Genomic DNA, 22505 nt, shown 5'->3' on the forward strand with positions numbered 1-22505 from the left:
CCGTTAGACCTATTAATTACGAACGATCTAAGTCTGACCTCTGATCTAGCCTCATTAAGAAGAAAAGTATGGCCTTTAAAAAATATAAAGGGAATGGGTCACCATCAGCATGCCAGCACTACAAGGAATGCAATACGAAATATAAAATGGCAATCAGGACGGCTAAAAAGGAGAGATACATAGTGGAAAAGGGTAAAAATAACCCCAAATTAAAGGTAAAAAGACAAACTCTGAGCACATTGCACACTTACAAGACGAGGATGGGAGGATGGTTACAGATGACAGAGAAGGCAACTGTACTAAATACCTTCTTCACAGTTTTTACGCAAGAAAAAGAAGGGTTTACCGACAGCGACTGTAGTGTTAGTGATACAGTGAAACATGGCTAACAGGGGCCGGAGTCAATGAAAGACTTAATAAACTTAACACAAATAAATCACCAGGACCAGATGGCTTACACCGAGAGTCCTCAGAGAACTCAGTCAAGTTATAGCCAGGCCATTATTCCTGATCTTTGTGGACAGCATAATGACAGGTTTGGTACCAGCTGATTGGAGAAAAGCCAACGTGGTACAATTATTCAAAAAAGGGCAGAGACATATTCATGGGAATTATAGGCCAGTCAGCCTAACATCAACAGTGGGTAAATTATTGGAGGGATGATTAGGGACTATATCCAAAGTTTTACTGAGGAGAAGAATATCATTAGTAGTAATCAGCATGGGTTTATGAGAGGATGCTAACATTCTACGAGGAAGTGAGCAGCCATCTAGATAGGGGGGCCTGTGCATGTGGTGTATATGGACATTGCAAAAGCATTTGATAAAGTCCCCCATAAACGCTTCATTTACAAGCTGAGGTCTCCAGGCTTGGACCATAGGGTCTGTGTTGGGTAAAAAACTGGTTACAGGGACGGGTCCAAAGGGTAGTGATAAATAACATGTACTCAGACTGGTCTGGAGTGGTGAGTGCGGTACCCCAAGGTTCTGTCTTGTGACCAATTCTATTCAACTTATTCATATAGAGTATGGGATAACTAGTTCAGTCTCAGTTCTTGCGGATGACACAAAGATAAGTAGAGTAATAAACTTGCATCAGGACATAGAGAATATATGAATATAATAAAGGAGTTGTCAGACAAATGGCAAATGAGGTTTAATGTGGAAAAATGTAAAGTAATGCACTTGGGGTTAAAAACAAATGAAAAATATTCACTAGGTGGAGAACAGCTGGGAGAATCAAGGATGGAGAGGGATCTATGGGTGCTAATAGACAGATTGAGCAACAGCATGCAGTGCCAAGCTGCAGCTACCAAAGCAGGCATAATATTAGCATGCATAAAAAAGGGATATACTCCAGGGACAAAACTATCATTCTGCCACTTTATAAAACTCTGGTTAGGCCTCATCTGGAGTTTTCCGTCCAGTTCTGGTCACCAGTCCTCCAAAGTGATGTGCTGTAGCTGGAGAGAGTTCAAAGATAAGCAACAAAACTAATAAAGGGACTGGAGGACCTCAATTACGAGGAACAGCTGCAAACACTAAATTTATTCTCGCTGGAAATGAGACGCTTAAGAGGAGACATGATAGCGATCTACAAATATCTCAATGGGGTTCCCAGCATAGGAAATAAACCATTCAGGCCTAGGGAGTGTAAAAACGCACTGGGCCAAACAATGAGACTGGAGGAGACATGGTTTAACCTTAAACTGCGTAGGGGGTCCTTCACTGTTAGGGCAATAAGGATGTGGAACTCTCTCCCACAACTGGTGGTGGCTGCGGGGAGTATGGATATTTTTAAAAGACTTTTAGATGTACATCTTAAAGGACACAACATACAGGGATATGGGAAATAATTATAGACACTGGTACACGTACAAGTTGAACTGGATGGACTATTGTCTTTTTTTGGCCTTACCGACTATGGTTATGGCTATAAAAGAGATGTCACCAGAAAGGTAAAAGAGGAGGATCAACTACAGTCTACTTGCAAATTGATATAAGACTTTATATATGAAAGTTAATTTCCAGGCGTTAGGTTCACCAGAGGCGGTTGAAAAAAAAGCCCCACTAGTGTACCACGCTCACAATGTATCGGTTATTGATTAAAAGTACAACTGTGACACATTTGACATGAATGTCAATATGAGGTCAAACCTAGATTCTTTCAATTTGTATGCAATCAGGCAGGCTCTCGCACTACATTTTAATTTTTATTATACATATTGTATTTATTATATTTAATTTTGTTATCCCTTTATTGCTTAAATTGATCAATTTTGATTGATTATGTAGTATTTTGACAACCTCTTCTGCAGTGACCCCGGTCAATATGGCTAGGCAATTAACTTCTGGTGTCACAGCCGGTTTTAAAATCAGTGCTGGAAGTCTCTGCTCCATCCTCCATTTTCAGAAGTAGCCTATTAAGGGGAAACATGTTGGAAGGAGATGGGAGCTGTGATGTGATGATCCATACTTGTTGATGATCTCTTGGTTGGATTACCCTCTCTATTGCCTAAATTTATCCTAGTTGCTGTAAGTGCATTATTTTAGCTTCAATAAACCTTTTTGTAAACGTATTATGCGATGAGTCTTCCCTATGTTTAAACCCCACACATACACCGAGTGGAGAGCATCAAGCGAGTCCAGGTTGGAGTGTGCAGGGCTGGGAGGCTAATTAGGGGGCTGCTGGAGTGATCCATCGAGGAGGTCATGTTACATACAAGAGGAATACACATATCTGTCCATCTCATGTGATCAATGATCTCTTATAACTTGGAGATCCATGGGATCTGGTAAGCTGCACATTTAATTATATTTGGAAAACCTAATTGAAAATATTCTTTCACTGGAAGTGGTTCACTTGATTTTATAGAAAGATTTGAACATGGATTGAAATGAAAACACCAGGACAGTTTATATGTATTTTTTTTGATAAAAAATATATAATTTTATTTTTTTTGATGAATATTTTTTCATGAATGATTTTCTGATGAATTTGGTTTCATTTTATGTTATTATGTTCATTTAATCACATTGTGGTAATTTTGGTGTTTTTTCACAATACTTCACTTTATTGATTCACATGAGACAGCGCATATCTTTTATATTTTGAGCACCGTATCTTCACCTTCTCATATTCAAGATATAGTAATTGCGCATCAGTCTTACCTATATTTAGTGCGAGATTTTTCTATACTATCCTTGCACTACATAGTGGAAGGTAAATCTAAAGGAAATCTAATAAGAAATTTGTATAATGTATGGCCAGCTTAACCACTTGCAGACCACCCACCGTCGTTATATTTCGGCTGTTTGAAGAGGAATATCGTTGTTATGGCAGCAGCTAGCTGCCATAGCCCTGGTATCTTCTTCTTTAGCGGCGTTCGACTTTCAGATAAAAGTGGTCTCTGCGGCGGATTCGCCTCGAGATCACTTTTATTAGTGGCAGGATAAACAACAATTTTTTTCTTTTATTGTGGTTTAGTGTAAACATGAGATCTGAGGTCTTTTTGACCCCAGATCTCATATTTAAGAGGTCCTCTCATGCTTTTTTTCTATTACAAGGGATGTTTATGGATGTTTATGTTTTTTAAAAGAACAGTATAAAAATAAAAAGTAACAAGTAAAATAAATAAGAAAAAATAAAATACATTTTTAACGTTCCCCGTCCCGCTGAGCTCGCGCGCAGAATCAAACGCATACGTGAGCAGCGCCCGTATATGAAAACGGTGTTCAAACCACACATGTGAGGTATGACCGCGATCGTTAGAGCAAGAGCAATAATTCTAGCCCTAGACCTCCTCTGTCCTACACTTCCTCTGTAACTCAAAACATGCAACCTGTAGAATTTTTTAAACATCGTCTATGGAGATTTTTAAGGGTAAAAGTTTGTCGCCATTCCATGAGCGAGCACAATTTTGAAGAGTGACATGTTGGGTATAAGTTTACTTGGCGAAACATTATCCTTCACAATATAAAAAAAATATATTGGGCTAACTTTACTGTTGTCTTAGTTTTTTCCAAAAAAGTGCGCTTATAAGAACACTGCTCAAATACAGTGTGACAGAAAGTATAGCAACAACTGCCATTTTAATCTCTAGGGTGTTAGAAAAAATATATATATTACGTTGGGGTTCTAAGTAATTTTCTAGCAAAAAAAATGATTTTAACTTTAAACACCAAATCTCAAAACGAGGCTCTGTCCTTAAGTGGTTAAGAGAGAAGGCAGATAATGGATTATCACTATAGGAATATGAATAAAAATTGGGATCTGAGCTTGGCAAAGACAGAAGGCCTAGTATGATCTGATAATGGATTATGGCAAGAAGAGGAGTGGGTCTGAGAATGGTTGGGGGCCAGAGGACATAGTAATTGTGGCAAGGTGTAAGAAATGAGAGCAGAAGCAGAATGTGGACACAGAAGACAGGAGGCCAAACCAGAATTGATTGCTGCTTAGTGGTGGAATGAAGAGAGAGGAGCGATAGCTAACGATATTCCACTGGGAGAAGACGCAGAAGAAAATCTGGTCATGTAATGAGGAGAGAAACGGCTGATCATTTAGATCTGGGTTATAGTCTATGAAAAAGAAAGCACAGACAGCAGAATCTCCAGTGCAAAGAGGAAATATATATGTATATATTATATACACACACACACGTAATGGAGCTATGGTAGTTGATGGATATGCCTGTTACCTCTTCTGTAACGGTAAAAATTCTCCACGGACAGCCTGCGGATGGCAACAGGCCTGCCTCAATCTCAGAAGGGGGTACAAGATGGAGGACACCGTTCGTCTGTCCAAGCTACTCAACTTGAGAGACCAATCTGAGATTTTGCGTAGTTTAGCAAGAGCATCCTGACAGCATACTTCATGTTGCCTATGGTAGAAATGTCTTTCCACTGGGGAGAAATGCAGCCAGTGTACATCTTCTGTTTGCTCTGGGATTTGAATCTAGGGATAAAAAGGAAATACATAAATTGCTGTCATGTTTATTCTAATGCAGTGGAGCAGCTAAAATGAAACATACTACCATGAGAAGTGTGTGGCAAAAAGTTGCCCTCTATAATGCTCTGCAGTATAAATAACTATTGGGTTGATTTACTAAAGGCAAACAGACTGTGGCTGCACTCTGCAAGGGCATTTGCTCCAGAGCTTAGTAAATGAGGGGAAGCTCTGCTGACCTCCATCATCCAATCATGTGCAAGCAAAAATACTGTTTTATTTTTTCCCTTGCATGCGATTGGGTATTCTTTGCAAAGTGAAGCTTTACCTCATTTGCTAAGCTCTGGAGCAAATGCCCTTGCAAAGTTCACAGTCTATTTGCCTTTAGTAAATCAGTCGCATTGAGTATATATGTATCTATATATAGATATAGAGATATATATATAGGGAGAGAGAGAGAGAGAGAGAGAGAGAGAGAGAGAGAGAGAGAGAGAGAGAGAGAGAGAGAGAGAGAGAGAGAGAGAGAGAGAGAGAGAGAGATCTCTCTCTCTCTATATATATATATATATATATATATATATATATATATATATATATATATATATATATATATATATATATATATATATATATATATATATATACACACACACATACATACAGGTATGACTTTAGTCAGCACAGTTACTGAGTAAAAGCAAGCTCATTAGAGTTCTGAAAATTTAGCTCATCCATAGTCACAAAGCGACAGTTATGCCAATGATCTCACGTCTACAGGACCAATGCTATATTATTACTCTATGTGGAGAAAATATTTAGTTAGAAAGAGCAAACTTGTAGCTACAAAAATACCATACTCAGTAACAAAAGAAATGCAACTAACAGCATATATTGTAGGAACATTACAGCTGCTAGAGACCACCTCTGTGGACCACAGGTGATACCAGTAACTAGTCCTTTGCGCTCTGCCTACCTCTTTTTTTTTTTCTTTTTACACAGTTTCCAGACTTAAGTTCCTCTTTGAAGTGCACCACTTAAGAGGTTCCTCATCATACCTTCAGTTGCCAATTGGTCTCTGCTTTGGCCAAATGTCATACGTTCCAAATGGAAAAAGTTCTGACACTTGCTAATACTATAGCGGTAGTGTCCATTGTGTCCTTTCCCTCCCACTCTCCTGCTGCCATATCAGTATGATGAGATATCTCCTGGGGCAAATAACAATTTGTATCTATACCTATGGTTGTTTACATGATGGGAAATTAAAAACAAGATTTTTTTAAATGAATGATAAATAATTTGCTAAATAATTACTAAAAGCTAGTATAATGATTAATAGGCTAATAAGAGAGACTAACAAACTTTTAATGATAGGCCTGCTTTAAGAAAATACAAGACAAACTGCTGTTTAAATAGTAATGCAACCTCTTATCCAAGAGGACCAGTTACAGCTCTAAAAGAAATATACTGTTTAAAATCTGTTCATAAATGTTTTTTATTCACCTGGTCAATTACATCTTTTTTCGCAGATCTCCACATTATTTTGGCTATGCAATGGTATAATAGCAAAGGATCCTTTCTGCAATATGGCTTGTATAGAAGCTGGTCCCACCAGTGTTTCACCCAGTAGGGGTCCACTCCAAGGAATAATACCAGCCCAAACAAATCTGGAAGTCAAATATTTATCAGAATAAATATAGTTAGAATTAGATAAAACCAGCACCACCTCTCCCTAATTTCTCCACTATAATTCTATAATTAGGTTCAACATCTGTGTGAAACAAAATACATGTGGTACATTGAAATCCAAACTAATTTCAAAAGACGAGAACAGTCACTCAATAAATACTTTACTACATACAGACATAGTCCCAAAAAATTCTTATATAAAGCAGTGTTATAGCATTTTAAGAGGGGCTCACTCTTAAAGTGTGTGTATGTTGGTTGCTGTGGAGGTACCCCTGGTTTAGCTGGTTATTAAAAGACAGAACTGTTGTTTTTGTTGGTGGTGGTAAAGGTTGAAGTGGATTTAGTAAAGGCAAATATACTGTGCACTGCAAGTGCAGTTGCTCCAGAGCTTAGTAAAAGTGGTAAAGCTTTGCTTTGCAAAGAATACCCAAAAACATGCAAGGAAAATTTTAAAAAAAAATGCATTTTTGTTTGCACATGATGGGATGATAGAAATCAGCAGAGCTTTCCCTCATATACGAAGATTTAGAGCAGCTGCACTTGCACGGCACAGTATATTTGCCTTTAGTAAATTAATCCCAATATCGGTTTGTGATAAAGTGTTCATTGAGTGCAATATGCTTCTGTTCTCCTGCTTTGAAATTAGTACAGTTAGAATTGACTCCTATTTTATCTAAAAAGCAAAACAAACTCAACAGATTGAGGATAGAGCAGGATCTTTTTTTACAGTTTTGAAACCAATAAATATAACCCAACTATATTCTTACCTACTTGTAACAGGAAACCATTACAATGTGCAAGATGTGCAATGTGCAAGATCATCCAAAACCAGTTATAAACAACATACACGTTTTCTGATGAAACTCTAGCAGAACAATGATCTTCAGGACCCAGTGTCAGGAAATAATAAACAAGAAGCTTCCTTACATATTTAGCATTTTCTTGTTAATCTGCTAGGAGATGTCAAAATGTATTAAAGTAGATGGCTTAGAGCTTACCTTCCAATCCTCTTTGCACTGGGGTTCCACTCACACACCATCTATTAACCCCAGTTAGACGCAAGGCCATTTCCGCAGCCTGTGAACAAGAAATCAGTTAGCTCTTAACTTTACCATATTATATTGTATTTTTTGATCCAGACCTACATCACTCATTATTATTATTTGCAGAAGAAAATAAAAAATGCTTTTGACTATATTTGCAGCCTTGATTGCATAGATGCAAATAATGGCACTACAATGGCAGACCAAATTCATAAAGCATCAAACAGACTTGCTTGACCCAAGATGTTTTGGCCACGTGCACCTTTACATAATATTGTAACATTGAATATCTGGTCTCACTGGAAATTTCAAAACCAGCTAAATGATATGTGCATACCTGAAAGAGGTGGATATCAAACAACTGGATTTCCACCTCCTTTCACTATACTGTATAAATAAATATAGGTAAATATACATACATTCAAGAGATGCTCTCATATTACATGTTTTGGTCATTTTTAATAACATACAAATAAAAAAATAACATCCTAATAAGGAAAGGTTGAGAAGACAAATTTCTAAAACATTTCATTAAAAAAATGAATATATTAGGAGGAAATCTATATTTACTGCCAGGGAAAACTGAAAAGTGCATACAAATTTTGAACACAGAAGCAAAGATGAATTTGTTAGCATCAATGTGGGAAATAAAGAGTGTCTACAAAAGAGCGTCTACGACATTCTTTAGAATTCTGATGTACCGCCAAATGACAAATGTTGATGCAGTGACAGATTCATGTACCTGTTGTAAACAGGTACATGAATTTGTGGCACGCACCGAGCATGGAAGCTTAATGAAACTGGAGTGTCCTTACAATTTGACTTCCTCCTGCCACTGCAACTGTCAGACAGATACGGCAGTGTGGAGGGTTAGGCCTTGTACATGGGTGGACAGAGCCTTATGGGGATTTACAGAAGCTAGGTCCACATTGGGCCCACTCTCCAAAAGACAGACTGCTAATAGATAAAGAAAGCGCCCACTGCCTGCTATCAATTACAAGGAGAGAATTGACCTGATGTGGAACTAATGTATCAGCTTCCTCATCAGGCTCTGCCCACTGTAGTCTCATTGGTCACTAGGAGGCTGTCAGTTGTGAAGCTGAGTGTCCTAAACAACCTGTGAAAGCAAGGGGTAGTGGCGGTAAATATGGCACTCTGCTGCACTGTGTACAGGGACAGACATTCTGATTGTCTCTGCATGCCAAATTACAATTGGTTTTAATAACCTTCAGTTTTGTTATTTACAAACTGGAGCTAATTATTTTTCAATTTGGTGCATTAAAGGTGTCATTCGGCACTATTAAGAACTACCTGAGTTTGCTGCATGTGTCAGTAAAGTTACTCAAATGGTTAGTAGCACACTTTAAGCTTATACAGTGTAACCCACCTTTGCTGTTGTGCACTCTACCATTTGTGCTTCATCTAAACAAATCCTCCACCACTCCACAGCAATGAGTGGGCTTGGTATTGCCATGTACCGCTTTTGGTTCCGAAATCTGCGCCCATCTTTGCTGTTGCTGTGTGGGATGTCCACATAATTTAGCTCGGTTCTCAGAACATCATAAGTGGTTATGACCACGTCTTGTTCTGCCAACATCTGTGGTTGCAGAAAGCCATGCTTCTTGACGCCTTGATAAACCTGGTAGAATGCAAAAGTTGCAAATGTCTCACTGATGTCTAAAACTATGAGATGAATATCAGAGTACACATTTCAAGCAGAACTACAGGAAGTATAAGTTGTGAATAAACAGTCTTTTTTCAGAGTTCCATTATGTTCTTAAATAAATAACAAATCTCTCATGGGTAGGGTAAGAGGGGTAGCCAAAGGAGGAGGGGGGAGGGGATGTCTAGCAAAGCTTTGCCTGTGTCCAATCACCTCAAGGTACCAACCTATAACCCAGGGTCTATGAATATTCATCCAGTGTCTTTTAATGTATGATTAAGTTACATGTAGGGCCAGTTCACACCATGAATTGCACAGGAATGCGCTGTGCATTCCTGTGCGATTCAATGCAATCCTGGTGCAGTGCAATATCAGCCCATTCATTTGAATGGGCTAAAATCACGCCAGACTACACCAAAAGTAGTGCATGCACTACTGTATAAAACGCACAACTGGTACTACTGTTTGCGACTGGCACGTGGGATGTCGTTAACACTCATACACGTTGCAGATTGCAAGTGCAATGCGTTTTCAACACGGTGTGAGATACGCAAATGGAACATGGGTTTCCGGCACCGCATTCTGGTGTGAACTGGCCCTTACTGTTTTGAGGGTCATGATATCACAAATTCTGACACAGAGCTGGCAAACTACATTTCACAAACTACATATTAATTCTGGGATGTGATATTATTTCCTGAGGAAATGCATACTCATCTTTCCATTCAGGGAATTAGTATGCATTTTCTAAGTCCAATAACTATAACTTCTAAAATAGATGTTTTGCTCATTTACCCGATTTCATCACGAAGGTGTCACTCTGCATCTTTTTCCTTCATTCATTAATTTTTTTGGCTTATTTCTGACAAAAGACACATAAGGTTTTTTTTTTTTACTAAAGCTAGAGAGAGCAAAATCCTGCAGAGAAACCAATTAGCTTCCAGGTTTTATTGCTAAAGCTAAATTAAACAAGCGGAGGTTAGAAGCTGATTGGTTTCTCTGCAGAATTGTGATTAATTTTGCCCTCTCTAGCTTTAGTAAATAAACCCCATAAAAAAAGTGGATGGCTGGGATCAAGTTTGACTTTAGGCCTTTTTTCATATATACCGTATATATGATATATGGGGTAGCCACATAAAATTGCATATTACAATAATGGACGCATTCTTTACACTACGCCACCTTCCAACAAGTTATAGTTGAGCTGCACTCCACTACACACTGGGGGTTATTTACGAAAGGCAAATACACTTTCCACTGCATAGTTACATAGTTACATAGTAGGTGAGGTTGAAAAAAAGACACAAGTCCATCAAGTCCAACCTATGTGTGTGATTATGTGTCAGTATTGCATTGTATGTCCCTGTATGTTGTGGTCATTCAGGTGCTTATCTAATAGTTTCTTGAAGCTATCAATGCTCCCCACTGAGACCACCGCCTGTGGAAGGGAATTCCACATCCTTGCCGCTCTTACAGTAAAGAACCCTCTACGTAGTTTAAGGTTAAACCTCTTTTCTTCTAATTTTAATGAGTGGCCACGAGTCTTGTTAAACTCTCTTCTGCCAAAAAGTTTTATCCCTATTGTGGGGTCACCAGTCCGGTATTTGTAAATTGAAACCATATCCCCTCTCAAGCGTCTCTTCTCCAGAGAGAATAAGTTCAGTGCTCGCAATCTTTCCTCATAACTAAGATCCTCCAGACCCTTTATTAGCTTTGTTGCCCTTCTTTGTACTCGCTCCATTTCCAGTACATCCTTCCTGAGGACTGGTGCCCAGAACTGGACCGCATACTCTAGGTGCGGCCTGACCAGAGTCATGTAGAGCGGGAGAATTATTGTTTTATCTCTGGAGTTGATCCCCTTTTTAATGCATGCCAATATTCTGTTTGCTTTGTTAGCAGCAGCTTGGCATTGCCTGCCATTGCTGAGCCTATCATCTACTAGGACCCCCAGGTCCTTTTCCATCCTAGATTCCCCCAGAGGTTCTCCCCCCAGTGTATAGATTGCATTCATATTTTTGCCACCCAAATGCATTATTTTACATTTTTCTACATTGAACCTCATTTGAACCTCAACCTCACTGCAAGTGCACTTGGAAGTGCAGTCACTGTAAATCCGAGGGGGACATGCAAGGAATATAAAAAACAGCATTTTAGCTTGCACATGATTGGATGATAAAATCAGCAGAGCTTCCCATCATTTCAGATCTACATCTCAGATTTCCAGTGACTGCACTTCCAAGTGCACTTGCAGTGCACTTGTAGTGCAAAGTGGATTTGCCTTTCGTAAATAACCCCTAATCAGATTCCAGATTCCATTTTATGAAAGTAGCAAAATCTTGTTTCAAAATCTTCCACTTTCCAGAAGGTCGATCCATCTCAGTGTCATGGTAGGTGCAAAAAAACCTGCCACTACCTGTACATGTGTAAACGAATACTTCTCACTGCTAGCTTGCTTTGGTTCTCTCTTGTTTTCTTCATTAACCAGTTCAATACCGGGGATTTTCACCCCCTTCCTTCCCAGACCAATTTTTAGTTTTCAGCGCTGTCGCAATTTAAACGACAATTGCGCGGTCGTGCGATGTTGTACCCAAACAAAATTGACGTCCTTTTTTCCCCACAAATAGAGCTTTCTTTTGGTGGTATTTGATCACCTCTGCGGTTTTTATTTTTTGCGCTATAAACAAAAGAAGAGCGACAATTTTGAAAAAAACACAATATTTTTTACTTTTTGCTATAATAAATATCCCAATTTAAAAAAAAAAAAAAAAAATTTCCTCAGTTTAGGCCGATACATATTCTTCTACATATTTTTGGTAAAAAAAATCACAATAAGCGTATATTGATTGGTTTGCGCAAAAGTTATAGCGTCTATAAAATATGGGATAGATTTATGGCATTTTTAAAAAAAAAATATTTATTTATTTTTTTACTAGTAATAGCGGCGATCAGCGATTTTTTTTCGTGACTGCTACGTATGACACATCGAACACTTTTGACACATTTTTGGGACCATTTATACAGCGATCAATGCTATAAAATTGCATTGATTACTGTGTAAATGTGACAGGCAGTGAAGGGGTTAACCACTAGGGGACGGGGAGGGGTTAAATATGTTTTCTAGGGAATGCTTCTAACTGTAGGGGGAGGGGACGCACAAGGGGAGGAGACCGATCAGTGTTCTGCTGTTCTGGGAACACAGATCCCTCTCCTCTGAACTGACAGGACGTGGATCTGTGTTTACACACACAGATCCACGGTCCGGCCCGGTTAACGGGCAAACGCGGGTGCCTGGCAGACATCGCGGCCGCCGGGCACACGCACCGGGTCCTGAGCAACGCGGCGGGCGCGCGCGCGCCCCCTAGGCGGCCGGGAACCTGAGGCCGTCATATGACGTCCACCCAGGATGGGAGATCCCATCTGTGGACGTCATTTGACTATAGGCGGGTAGGGAAGTGGTTAAGAAGCAATACACACACACTGAGGTTGATTTACTAAAGGCAAATCCACTCAAGTGCACTGCAATTGCACTAGAAAGTGCACTTGGAAGTGCAGTTGCTGTAGATCTGAGGGGGACATGCAAGTAAAATAAAAAACAGCATTTTTCTTGCACATGATTGGAAGATAAAATCAGCAGATCTTCCCCTTATTTCAGATCTTCCCCTCAGATCTACAGCGACTGCACTTCCCAGTGCACTTGCAGTGCACTTTCAAGTGCATTTGCAGTGCATGTGTAGTGCAGAGTGGATTTGCCTTTAGTAAATAAAGGCCCAAAGTGGTCTAATTATTTTTTTTTTTTACACACAGAACTCACAAACTTTCACCCAGGATTCACACGTTTAATTGAATTTAATTAGAATATGTGTGAATCTTGGGTGAAGGTTGTGTGAAAACAGTTATAACTAGACCTCAAAGTGTTGAAAAGCAAAAGCAATAAAATTAAATATACTTAAAGTGATACTAAAGCTAAAAACATTTTTACCTTAATGCATACCTTGAAAATTAAATAATGTTTTATATTTCTCTGTCCTCCCCCTTCTCTATGTAAAGGGGAAGAGAGGGGAGAAGAGATCCAGTGCTGTGCACGGCTGCATCACCTCTCTTCTCTCTTCACACAGGGACTAGAACATTTGAACTGTCAATCAAATGTGGTGAGGAGGAAGTGCGGGGCAAGGCTAAATCCCGCTGTGTGTCTATGGAGCGCAGCTCCATAGACACACAGCTCAGGAGCGAGCAGGCACCGTGTGTCCTCATAGCAAATGGCTTGCTATGGGAATACACGAAGAAGAAGAGCAGCCAAGATCGCTGGCTGGGGGACCCGAGAAGAGGAGGATCGGGGCGCTCTGTGCAATACCAATGCATAGAGCAGGTAAGTATAAAATGTTTAGTAACACTTCTTTAGTAACACTTTAAACTAAGCAGTAATGATCTCTTACCATAACTTGTAGAGAAGATGAGCGCACATGTCGGTTAATTTCATCTACCCACTGGTGGCAAATGGAACTGGGGGATATAATCAGGGTTGCTCCTGTGGGAACTGGCTTCATTGCTACTAGACAGTGTGGGCAATAAAATGGTATTGTGTCTACATTTTCTTTTTTATAGTTTACACAATCAGCATGCTGCCATAAATGACACTGTAAACACTGTACTCTGTCCTTGAGGTCAGGATATTGCAGTCCTCCACATATACATTCAAATCGGTAATTCGAGGTATTACTAGGGAAGACTATTTGTGGGGACTCTAAGTTCTCATCAACTGTTTTTATTCCTAAATCATCAGATTCTGCAAAAGCTGTGCTGTTACTAGTGGCTGTAGATGAGTCATCTGTTAAAGTACAAGCTTCCAAACCAGACATTCTTTTTGAAATTCCATTTGTTGTTGTAGAGTTGTGGGGATCATTTTCCGGATTATCGTCTCTGTTTAGAGCACAGTAGTCATGATCCTTCGGCATCATATCTTTATCAGTGCCAGTCTGAGAAAACTCTTCATTGTTTTCTTTGAGATGATTTCTTTTGGGCTGTGTTCTGCTGGAAGATCTTGTTCTCTAAACAGGATACAAAAAAAAAACAAACAAATATATAGTTACAAAAGGCAACATACTATTTTAGGATAGAGAGAATTGAGTACTTTTTTTACTTGCACTAACATACAATTTTTCAGGACAAGCTTTCGGGGTATGCCCCCTTCAAGGTCCAAGCAGTACTGATTCACACATTTTTAAGCAGAATGTAAAAAAAAAAAACACATCTCTGAGGGAAAGGAGAGAGAAAAAAAAGAGAGAAAAACAAACACATACAAATCAATGGTAATAAAGATAGCAGCAGAGTTAGTGAGATAAGACAGAGGGAGAGCTATAGAATGAAAGGGGGGGGGGGGGGGGTGCTAGTCACAAAAGGGGTCATAAAACTTTAGTATAGGCCAATTTTTTTTTGTGTCAAAAAGAACTATCATTCTTAGTTCAAATGTTTTCCTTTCCTGGATAGTTCTGAAATTCCCTTTAAGAACTAAAACATTGAGGTCTCCTATAGTGTGGTCCGGTTGTGAGAAGTGATGTCACACAGGTGTGCATAAACTGTCTTTTTTATGTTCCTTGATGGTATGTCTGTGCAAATTCATCCTCACTTGCAACTTCTCACATCAAGTATTTTAGGATAAATAGGCATTTTGGCTAGCTATGACCATTGTAAATGCTCAAAACAACCCGGTCAGGGTAAAAAAAAAAAAAAAAAAAAAAAAAGGTGCACTGCAAAAGAAGAGCTCTTTAACTTCCCTCCATTCCAGTTTCTTGCTCCAGTGGCCTTTGATCCCCTACCTTGCTCTTTCATTCTCTTCTGGAAGTTTTGAATGCCTATGTCCTTGCAGAGTTCCATCCTTCAATCTCTACATCACAGTGGGGAACACAGGCAAGGAGATTCACAAGTGTAGAATGCTAAAGAGACTAATGGATGCTTCATCCCTGGAATATAGGGAAGGTATGAGAGTTCTTCTCCTGCAGGTCACCATTGTATGAACATTTTTTTTTTATTATTATAACATGATCGCTTTAGCCTTTTGTTGTGATTATCTCATAAACGGCATTGAAAACTAATATTCATGTATCAGGTACAAGGTGATGCAGAAATAAAAAGGACACATTGTTCAAACAGATCCATTTTTTATTTTGTACTAATAAAGTATGCTATTGCCAGTTGCCTTTCTTTGTGTCTACTTTGCACCAGATATGGCTACAAATTGTAAATTAACTTTGACAGCATAAACATTTTGGCTGAAACTGTTAAATTGGTCATGACAATCTTCATACAATGTGACCTATAAACTGTACAACTCAATTGGAAAACAAACTGAAATATTTTTTTTTTTTTTTTGGGGGGGGGGGTAAAAAAAATAAAATAAAAGAACTAAAATAATGTGGTTGCATAAGTGTGCACACCCTCTTATAACTGGGGATGTAGCGGTGTTCAGAATTAAGCAATCACATTAAAACTCATGTTAAATAGGAGTCAGTACACACCTGTCATCATTTAAAGTGCCTCTGATTAACCTCAAATAATGTTCAGCTGTTCTAGTAGGTCTTTCCTGACATTTTCTTATTTGCATCCTACAGCAAAACATTTCTCCTCCAGCTCTCAGCATCAGCTTAATAAATGGAAAAAAAAACTCACTGGTTTATGCAGCATTTGTTTCCACCAATGTGCTACATTTCATAAAAGTCTTGCATGGTGAATTTTAGTATTTGAGTCAATTGAATAAAACATGTAGGATAGCATAACTAAAGCAAGTCATGATAGTATGTGTTGGCACATTCATTTTCATGTAAGAGTAGATTTAGACTATTACTTATTCTGTATTTGTAGACCTTAAGTCAAAACTTGACATTAGGCCTTGCTGTTGTAATTAAAAAAAAAACAGTGCAACTCTGGAGGGGGTATTTGGAAATGCTTACTTTTCGCCTAGTGTCCCTGGAGTAAGATTGGTCACTACTTCACCATCACTTCCACTGTTCAGGTGTAGACAGAGGTGGGTTCTGCTCAGGAAGAGGCAGCTAATCAGTGTCTCTGCTTCTAGAGCCCACTCTTAAAGCCAAAACTAAACCCTCCTATCCTTTACAGCCAAGGAAGCTGCCATCTTAGCCCTTGTTTGATCTGCAGTTGCCATGGTGCTGCATATGTGATCAGTTATGATACAAGCCATTTAATGGTTTGACTGTTCGTTCGGATAACAAGCACTTTCAATAGTTATCATCCACAGCATGCCTTGGATGTTACTGTTATGGGAAACAGTTAAATTAATGGGTTTATTTCCACTATGAACAAAGCTCACATAGGCTACAAGTCCTCAACAAAGAAGTAAAAAAAAAAAAGTGTCTCCAGTAAACATGTGAGTGTATACTATTGAGTGTTTCATACCAGTGTTTGTTGTTTATCTCGTGTCATCTCTTCTTTGTAATTCACCCCCAGCTTAAAAGATCCTTGAAGTCCACGTCCTTTAACCTGCTCCACAATCTTTTTAGATAGTAGTTTTTCCAAAGTCTTTTTAAGCAGCCGATGGTTTCTCTGCATGTCATAACTATATACAGAGTTCACATATTTAAGTATGCCGATTACAGACACACCTTTGCTTACACTCATTTCCTTGATTGCTGTAAGAATCATAACTTGTAAACCTATAAAAGCAAAACGATCTTTTAAGTATGATAAACTATTACATTGTCTTTTGGTTTGTTGAGATTATTTATTAATTATGCAAACATTAATAAACATGAAGAGTTTCTGTTCAAACTACACAAATGTACAAAGGGGTGGTCTGTAAACTATGCACTAAACTAAATTATGAATAAAAGTTGCAAAAAAAGGAGGTTATTATTCACAAAATAACACATTTGTATGTAAAAGCTTCAATATCTATATAGAAATTTAATCCAAAAGAGAGAACGGAAATCATGGGTCTTGAAAGGTGAATGCAAAGTGAAGATTTAATTTTGACATTTTCTATGAGGCACAAGCTCGTCTTCTTCAGGACCTGTCCTGAGGAAGACGAGCTTGTGCCTCAATGAAACATCGAAATAAAATCTTCACTGTGCGTTCACCTCTCAAGACCCATGAGTGCTGCCCTCTCTTTTGGATTATATGTAGTAAAGTCTTTGCTGCGCACCCGGGCTCATTTATTATCTCTGATATGTGTGCAGTGGTAAACACCGGATTATATAGAAATTTAAGATATGCTCTAGCATATTATTATATGTGGTACAGAAAGCATGCTATTTCACATTAAGTATTTCTAACTATCTGATACAATGGCAAGGTCGGCTGTGCTTACCATACTGTACATGTTCATGTGTATGGAGATGGCAGAGGCAGGAAGTTTTGAACAGCAAGAACAAAGGAAAACTTTTTAAAACATGTCCCATTAACCACTCCTTCGAATGGGGGCTAATCATTAAGGGTCTTCCATAAAAGATTGTCACTTGATTTGCCCAAAAATCGTATGTGTTTAAAAGGTACCAGCTCTACTGTTTTAAAGGGTTACTAAACCCAGGACCCTGCATTCACTATATCTGGTTTCCCACAGTACACAGAACATGGAAATACAATTGTTTTAAGTAAATACCTTTTCTCATCAGCAGTATATAGCAGTCTTGTGACTTCTATCAGTTCCTGGTTAAAGATTGTAGGAGGGGTTTTCATACTGCAGTGAGCTGTCCTATCAGCATCCAGGACACCTGACCCTCTGTCTGGACAGTGCTGATCACATGCTCTCTCCCAAGAAAAAAGAAAAACTCTCTAGCAATACACATCAAACTGAGCATGTACAGCCAGTAACTATATCTTATCCAGACCTGTTCGAGTCAGTGGAAGAAGGAGGATCTGTGCATACAGGATCAAACAGCCCTTTTACACAATGCAGAGGATTAACCCTTTAGGTTGCAGTGTGAGTATAATAAGCGTGCTTTACTGCATATACAGACTGATTTCACTGTTGTGGGTTTAGTAACACTAATGCCCCGTACACACGGTCGGACTTTGTTCGGACATTCCGACAACAAAATCCTAGGATTTTTTTCCGACGGATGTTGGCTCAAACTTGTCTTGCATACACACGGTCACACAAAGTTGTTGGAAAATCCGATCGTTCTAAACGCGGTGATGCAAAACACGTACGTCGGGACTATAAACAGGGCAGAGGCCAATAGCTTTCATCTCTTTATTTATTCTGAGCATGCGTGGCACTGTGTCCGTCGGATTTGTGTACACACGATCGGAATTTCCGACAACGGATTTTGTTGTCGGAAAATTTTATCTCCTGCTCTCCAACTTTGTGTGTCGGAAAATCCGATGGAAAATGTCCGATGGAGCCCACACACGGTCGGAATTTCCGACAATACGCTCCGATCGGACATTTTCCATCAGAAAATCTGACCGTGTGTACGGGGCATAAGTGAACTGGCTCTTGGGGTTTATGTTTAGATTTATATATATATATATATATATATATATATATATATATATATATATAGTCACATATAAAGATCAACACTTCTTAATCAACAATTAGCATGCACAACAAACAACACACTTACTTGGGTAAATCAATCTGGTATCTCCAGCTTTTCTCTTTTTAGATGTTTCTACTGGTGGAGTTGGAATAAAATAGTTTACAACTCTTCCCTGAAATAAAGAAAAATAAAGCTTTCGAGAAAAGAAAATGTGATGCATATCTAACATTTGTACAGATAAAAAAAGTCATGTTTTTTTTCTAAATCCCAGTGTTAGTACTAATAGCACCAGAGCTGCATATTTAAAATTTAAATGCAACTATTGGTGTGCTGGCTAATTTTTTTTTCACTTTTTGTGTGCCTGTTATTGTCATGTACTGATGGAATCCTGTGCTCCAGTGTCCTATGACTGTGCAGAATCATTTTAGAGGTATGGACCTTCAAAATAACAAAGTACAGTAAAACCTTGGATTGCGAGCATAATTAGTTCCAGAAGCATGCTTGTAATCCAAAGCACTTGTATATCAAAGTGAATTTCCCCATAAGAAATAATGGAAACTCAGATGATTCATTCCACAACCATTTATTCATAGGTCTTTCAGTTTATAGTCCACATAAAAAGATTATAGCAATGTGATAGGTTGTGTAACCATAAAATGTCCATCCACAAATGGAAGCTTCCACAAGGAGATTAAAAGCAAAATCCAGTAGGAGCTACAGAGTATAAAAGAGAAGGCGCCTCTAAGTGTAGCAATATGGTTACATTTAATGACGGTACAACATTTAGCACCTCACATGGTTGATGATTAAAAGAGGCACATCTAAGTATGCAGGCATCCAGAGTAAAGCTGTCTGCATTCGTGACCGGGTAGACAACCCTGCAGTAGAGCGATCTGGAAGCGAGGCTTGAACCGCTCGTGGAGTGCAGCGTGGAAGGGATGACATCAATGACGGTGCAGAGGATGGTCTATGTGGACATATTTACCCTGGATGCCTATACACTTAGATATGTCTGTTTTAATCATCAACCATGTGAGTTTCTAAACATTGTACCTTCATTAAATGTAATCTAATCATACTGCTAGACTTAAAGGTGCCTCTCTTCTCTTTTATACTCAGTTGTGACATGACACTACTTGTATATCAAGACATCGCTTGAATCTCAAGTCAAAAGTTATTAAAAAATTTTGCTTGTATTACAAAACGCTCTCAAACCAAGGTTTTACTGTAATATATTGCAGCTTATCAATCCTTAAAATTCTGCAGTCCAAAGGTGTCTCAGTTGCCACTCCAGTGCAATGGTGACATATTAGTGTGTTACTGGCAGTATCACCAGGTGAAAATAAAGGGGAATAAAAGGAAACTAATACAGCCACCACATCTAAGAATAGGTAAGCTGCAGTAAATCACATTTTTGTTTTTGGGTTTAAAATTGCTTGACCTCCTATCAGTTGTCAAAGATAACCAAAAATCACTGCTTGCTGCATTGCATTTTACCTAAATTACTTCAATAAACACAGTCAGTTTTGATACAGAAGTGTTATCCCAGGGTTCTGCAGAAGGATCCTATTCCAACCACTCTAGTATGGTTCTGACAAATTTAAGCTTAGATTTGCAGCTGTTCCATAATTATTACTGTCTTAGGTAAATGATTTGGACCAGTGCAGAAAGCAAGGTGCATAAAGACATGAATAACACAGTTTTGGGTGTAGGAACTTGACTGGCCTGAACAGAGTCCTGAACTCAACCCAATAGAACACCTTTGGGATGAATTAGAGCGGAGACTGTGAGCCTTCTTGTCCACATCAGTGCCTGACCTCACAAATGCACTTCTGGAAGAATGGTCAAACATTCCCAAAGACACAATCCTAAACCTTGTAGACAGCCTTCCCAGAAGAGTTGAAGCTGGTATAGCTGCAAAGGGTGGGCCAACGGACGATTAAACCCTACGGACGAAGACTGGGATGCCATTAACCTCCCTGGTGGTATGATGTCAGATTTTTTAATCTCAAAGTGCTACATTGTTTTGCATAGAAATTTGGCGTTTTATATTGCAGGCCTGTAATTCTTAGTAACAATTAGACATGTGCACACTGAAATATTTCGTTTCGGAATTTCGTTTTCGTCCAAAAAATAAATTTATTTAGTTACTCCCGAAATACGTTTTTATTCATTTAGTTTTTTGTTAAAAATTGCATTCGTCCGAAAATCCAAATTGAGGTCGAATCTGTCATTGAAGGCTTATGGTGTCTGTCGAATGTTCAAAGAAGATTCGACGGAGCAGCTAAACTGTACGACGCCGTATAGTTTACCTGCTCCGTCGAATCTTCTTAGAACTTTCAACAGACACCATAAGCCAAAGTACGTGTGTACTTAGTTCTAGCTATTTTACTGCTCCTCCTCTTTGGTTACAATCAGCCAATAACATTCATCATCATCATTATTTTTATTTATCTTTTCTCCCCTACGTCGAATCTTTTCTCCCCTACGTCGAATCTTTCTCCCCAACGTCAAATCTTTTCTCTCTATGTAGAATAATCTTGGACTAATAGAGTTAAGGTTAGGCACAATCGACCACAGGTTTGATGGACACAGATTGTTATTGTCATCATCATGTCGAATCTCCTATCTATATCGAACTGTTGTAGCAACGAAAACTAAAATAAAGCATTTGTTAATGTCGGATCTTTAGTTTTTCGGATTCTGCACATTCGTTATCGTTTGTTAAAACGATAACGAAAATACCTGAAATTCGGACGAAAATGCATTTGGACGAAAACGAATGCACATGTCTAGTAACAATGCACTAAAATCAGTCCAAACAAGAGTCTAGTAGACATCCTGGGTATGATAACGTTTGAAACACAAAATCATAAATTATAATATAATAAATAACTATAAATAATTATAAAAAATAATAATATAATGATAATAAAATTAATTTCCCCACGATTCACTATCGCTCAATTCTGCAAGTGTTCTAATTTACTATCGCTGTTTTCTAGCTGGTCTAAAACCGCTTTTGACGTAAAGGGACACTTTTTGGTTGCCATGGAAAATCTCAAGTTTCCAGGCAGAAAGAACACTATATATAATATAAAACTGCAGGCAGGGCACTGGACAAAAGGAGGTGAAATGATTTGATACAGTAAGATTACAGCGTACTGTATGTGTTATGTACAGGGGGTCCCCGGGTTACAAACAAGTTAGGGACTGTAGGTTTGTTCTTAAGTTGAATCTGTTTGTAAGTCGGAACAGGTACATTTTTTAAGTGTAGCTCCAGCCAAAAAAACTATTTTTAAGCTTTTTGGATAGCATAGGGAAGGGTTAACACCCCTGTAACATTTGTTTTGCTGTGTGTGCCCCTGTTCAGAAGATTTCACCTCCCTTTCTGTCCCAATGACAATTGGATTTTGAAAATTTTGAGTTGTTGTGGAAACAAGGATTGGTGATAAAGCATCAGTGGAGGTACCTTTTCCCCATAATAGCTCTTACAGGAGAGAATTTCCCTTCCTAGGGGTAGATTTGCTCTTACTTCCTGTTGTCTCCCTCCGTTTGTAAGTAGGAGTCGTTTGTAAGTCAGATGTTTGTAACTAGGGGACCCCCTGTATTGTGTACTTTTTGAATTTGCCGCCGGGCTCTGCCCCCATGCGTCACGATGCTCGCAGGGAACAG

The 22505-nt window shown here is 38.8% G+C and overlaps 1 protein-coding gene across 2 annotated transcripts in view; it reads right to left on the bottom strand.

The window, feature by feature from the left end:
- The window catches only part of SHPRH (SNF2 histone linker PHD RING helicase), a 194231-nt gene that overhangs the window by 98188 nt on the left and 73538 nt on the right, over positions 1–22505 (bottom strand). For both annotated transcript variants that reach the window (XR_012243953.1, XM_073627811.1), the window contains exons 7-13: positions 18915–19002; positions 16744–17000; positions 13770–14381; positions 9061–9312; positions 7629–7707; positions 6445–6608; positions 4697–4953 (exon numbers count right to left, since the gene is read on the bottom strand). Coding sequence is in view for 1 of the 2 variants with exons in the window: in XM_073627811.1 (XP_073483912.1) it covers positions 4697–4953; positions 6445–6608; positions 7629–7707; positions 9061–9312; positions 13770–14381; positions 16744–17000; positions 18915–19002 (1709 nt within the window). In the remaining variant the exon portion in view is untranslated. The remainder of the gene's footprint in view (positions 1–4696; positions 4954–6444; positions 6609–7628; positions 7708–9060; positions 9313–13769; positions 14382–16743; positions 17001–18914; positions 19003–22505) is intronic.

The sequence above is a fragment of the Aquarana catesbeiana genome, linkage group LG04, assembly GCF_042186555.1.
Source record: "Aquarana catesbeiana isolate 2022-GZ linkage group LG04, ASM4218655v1, whole genome shotgun sequence".
Lineage (NCBI taxonomy): Eukaryota > Metazoa > Chordata > Amphibia > Anura > Ranidae > Aquarana > Aquarana catesbeiana.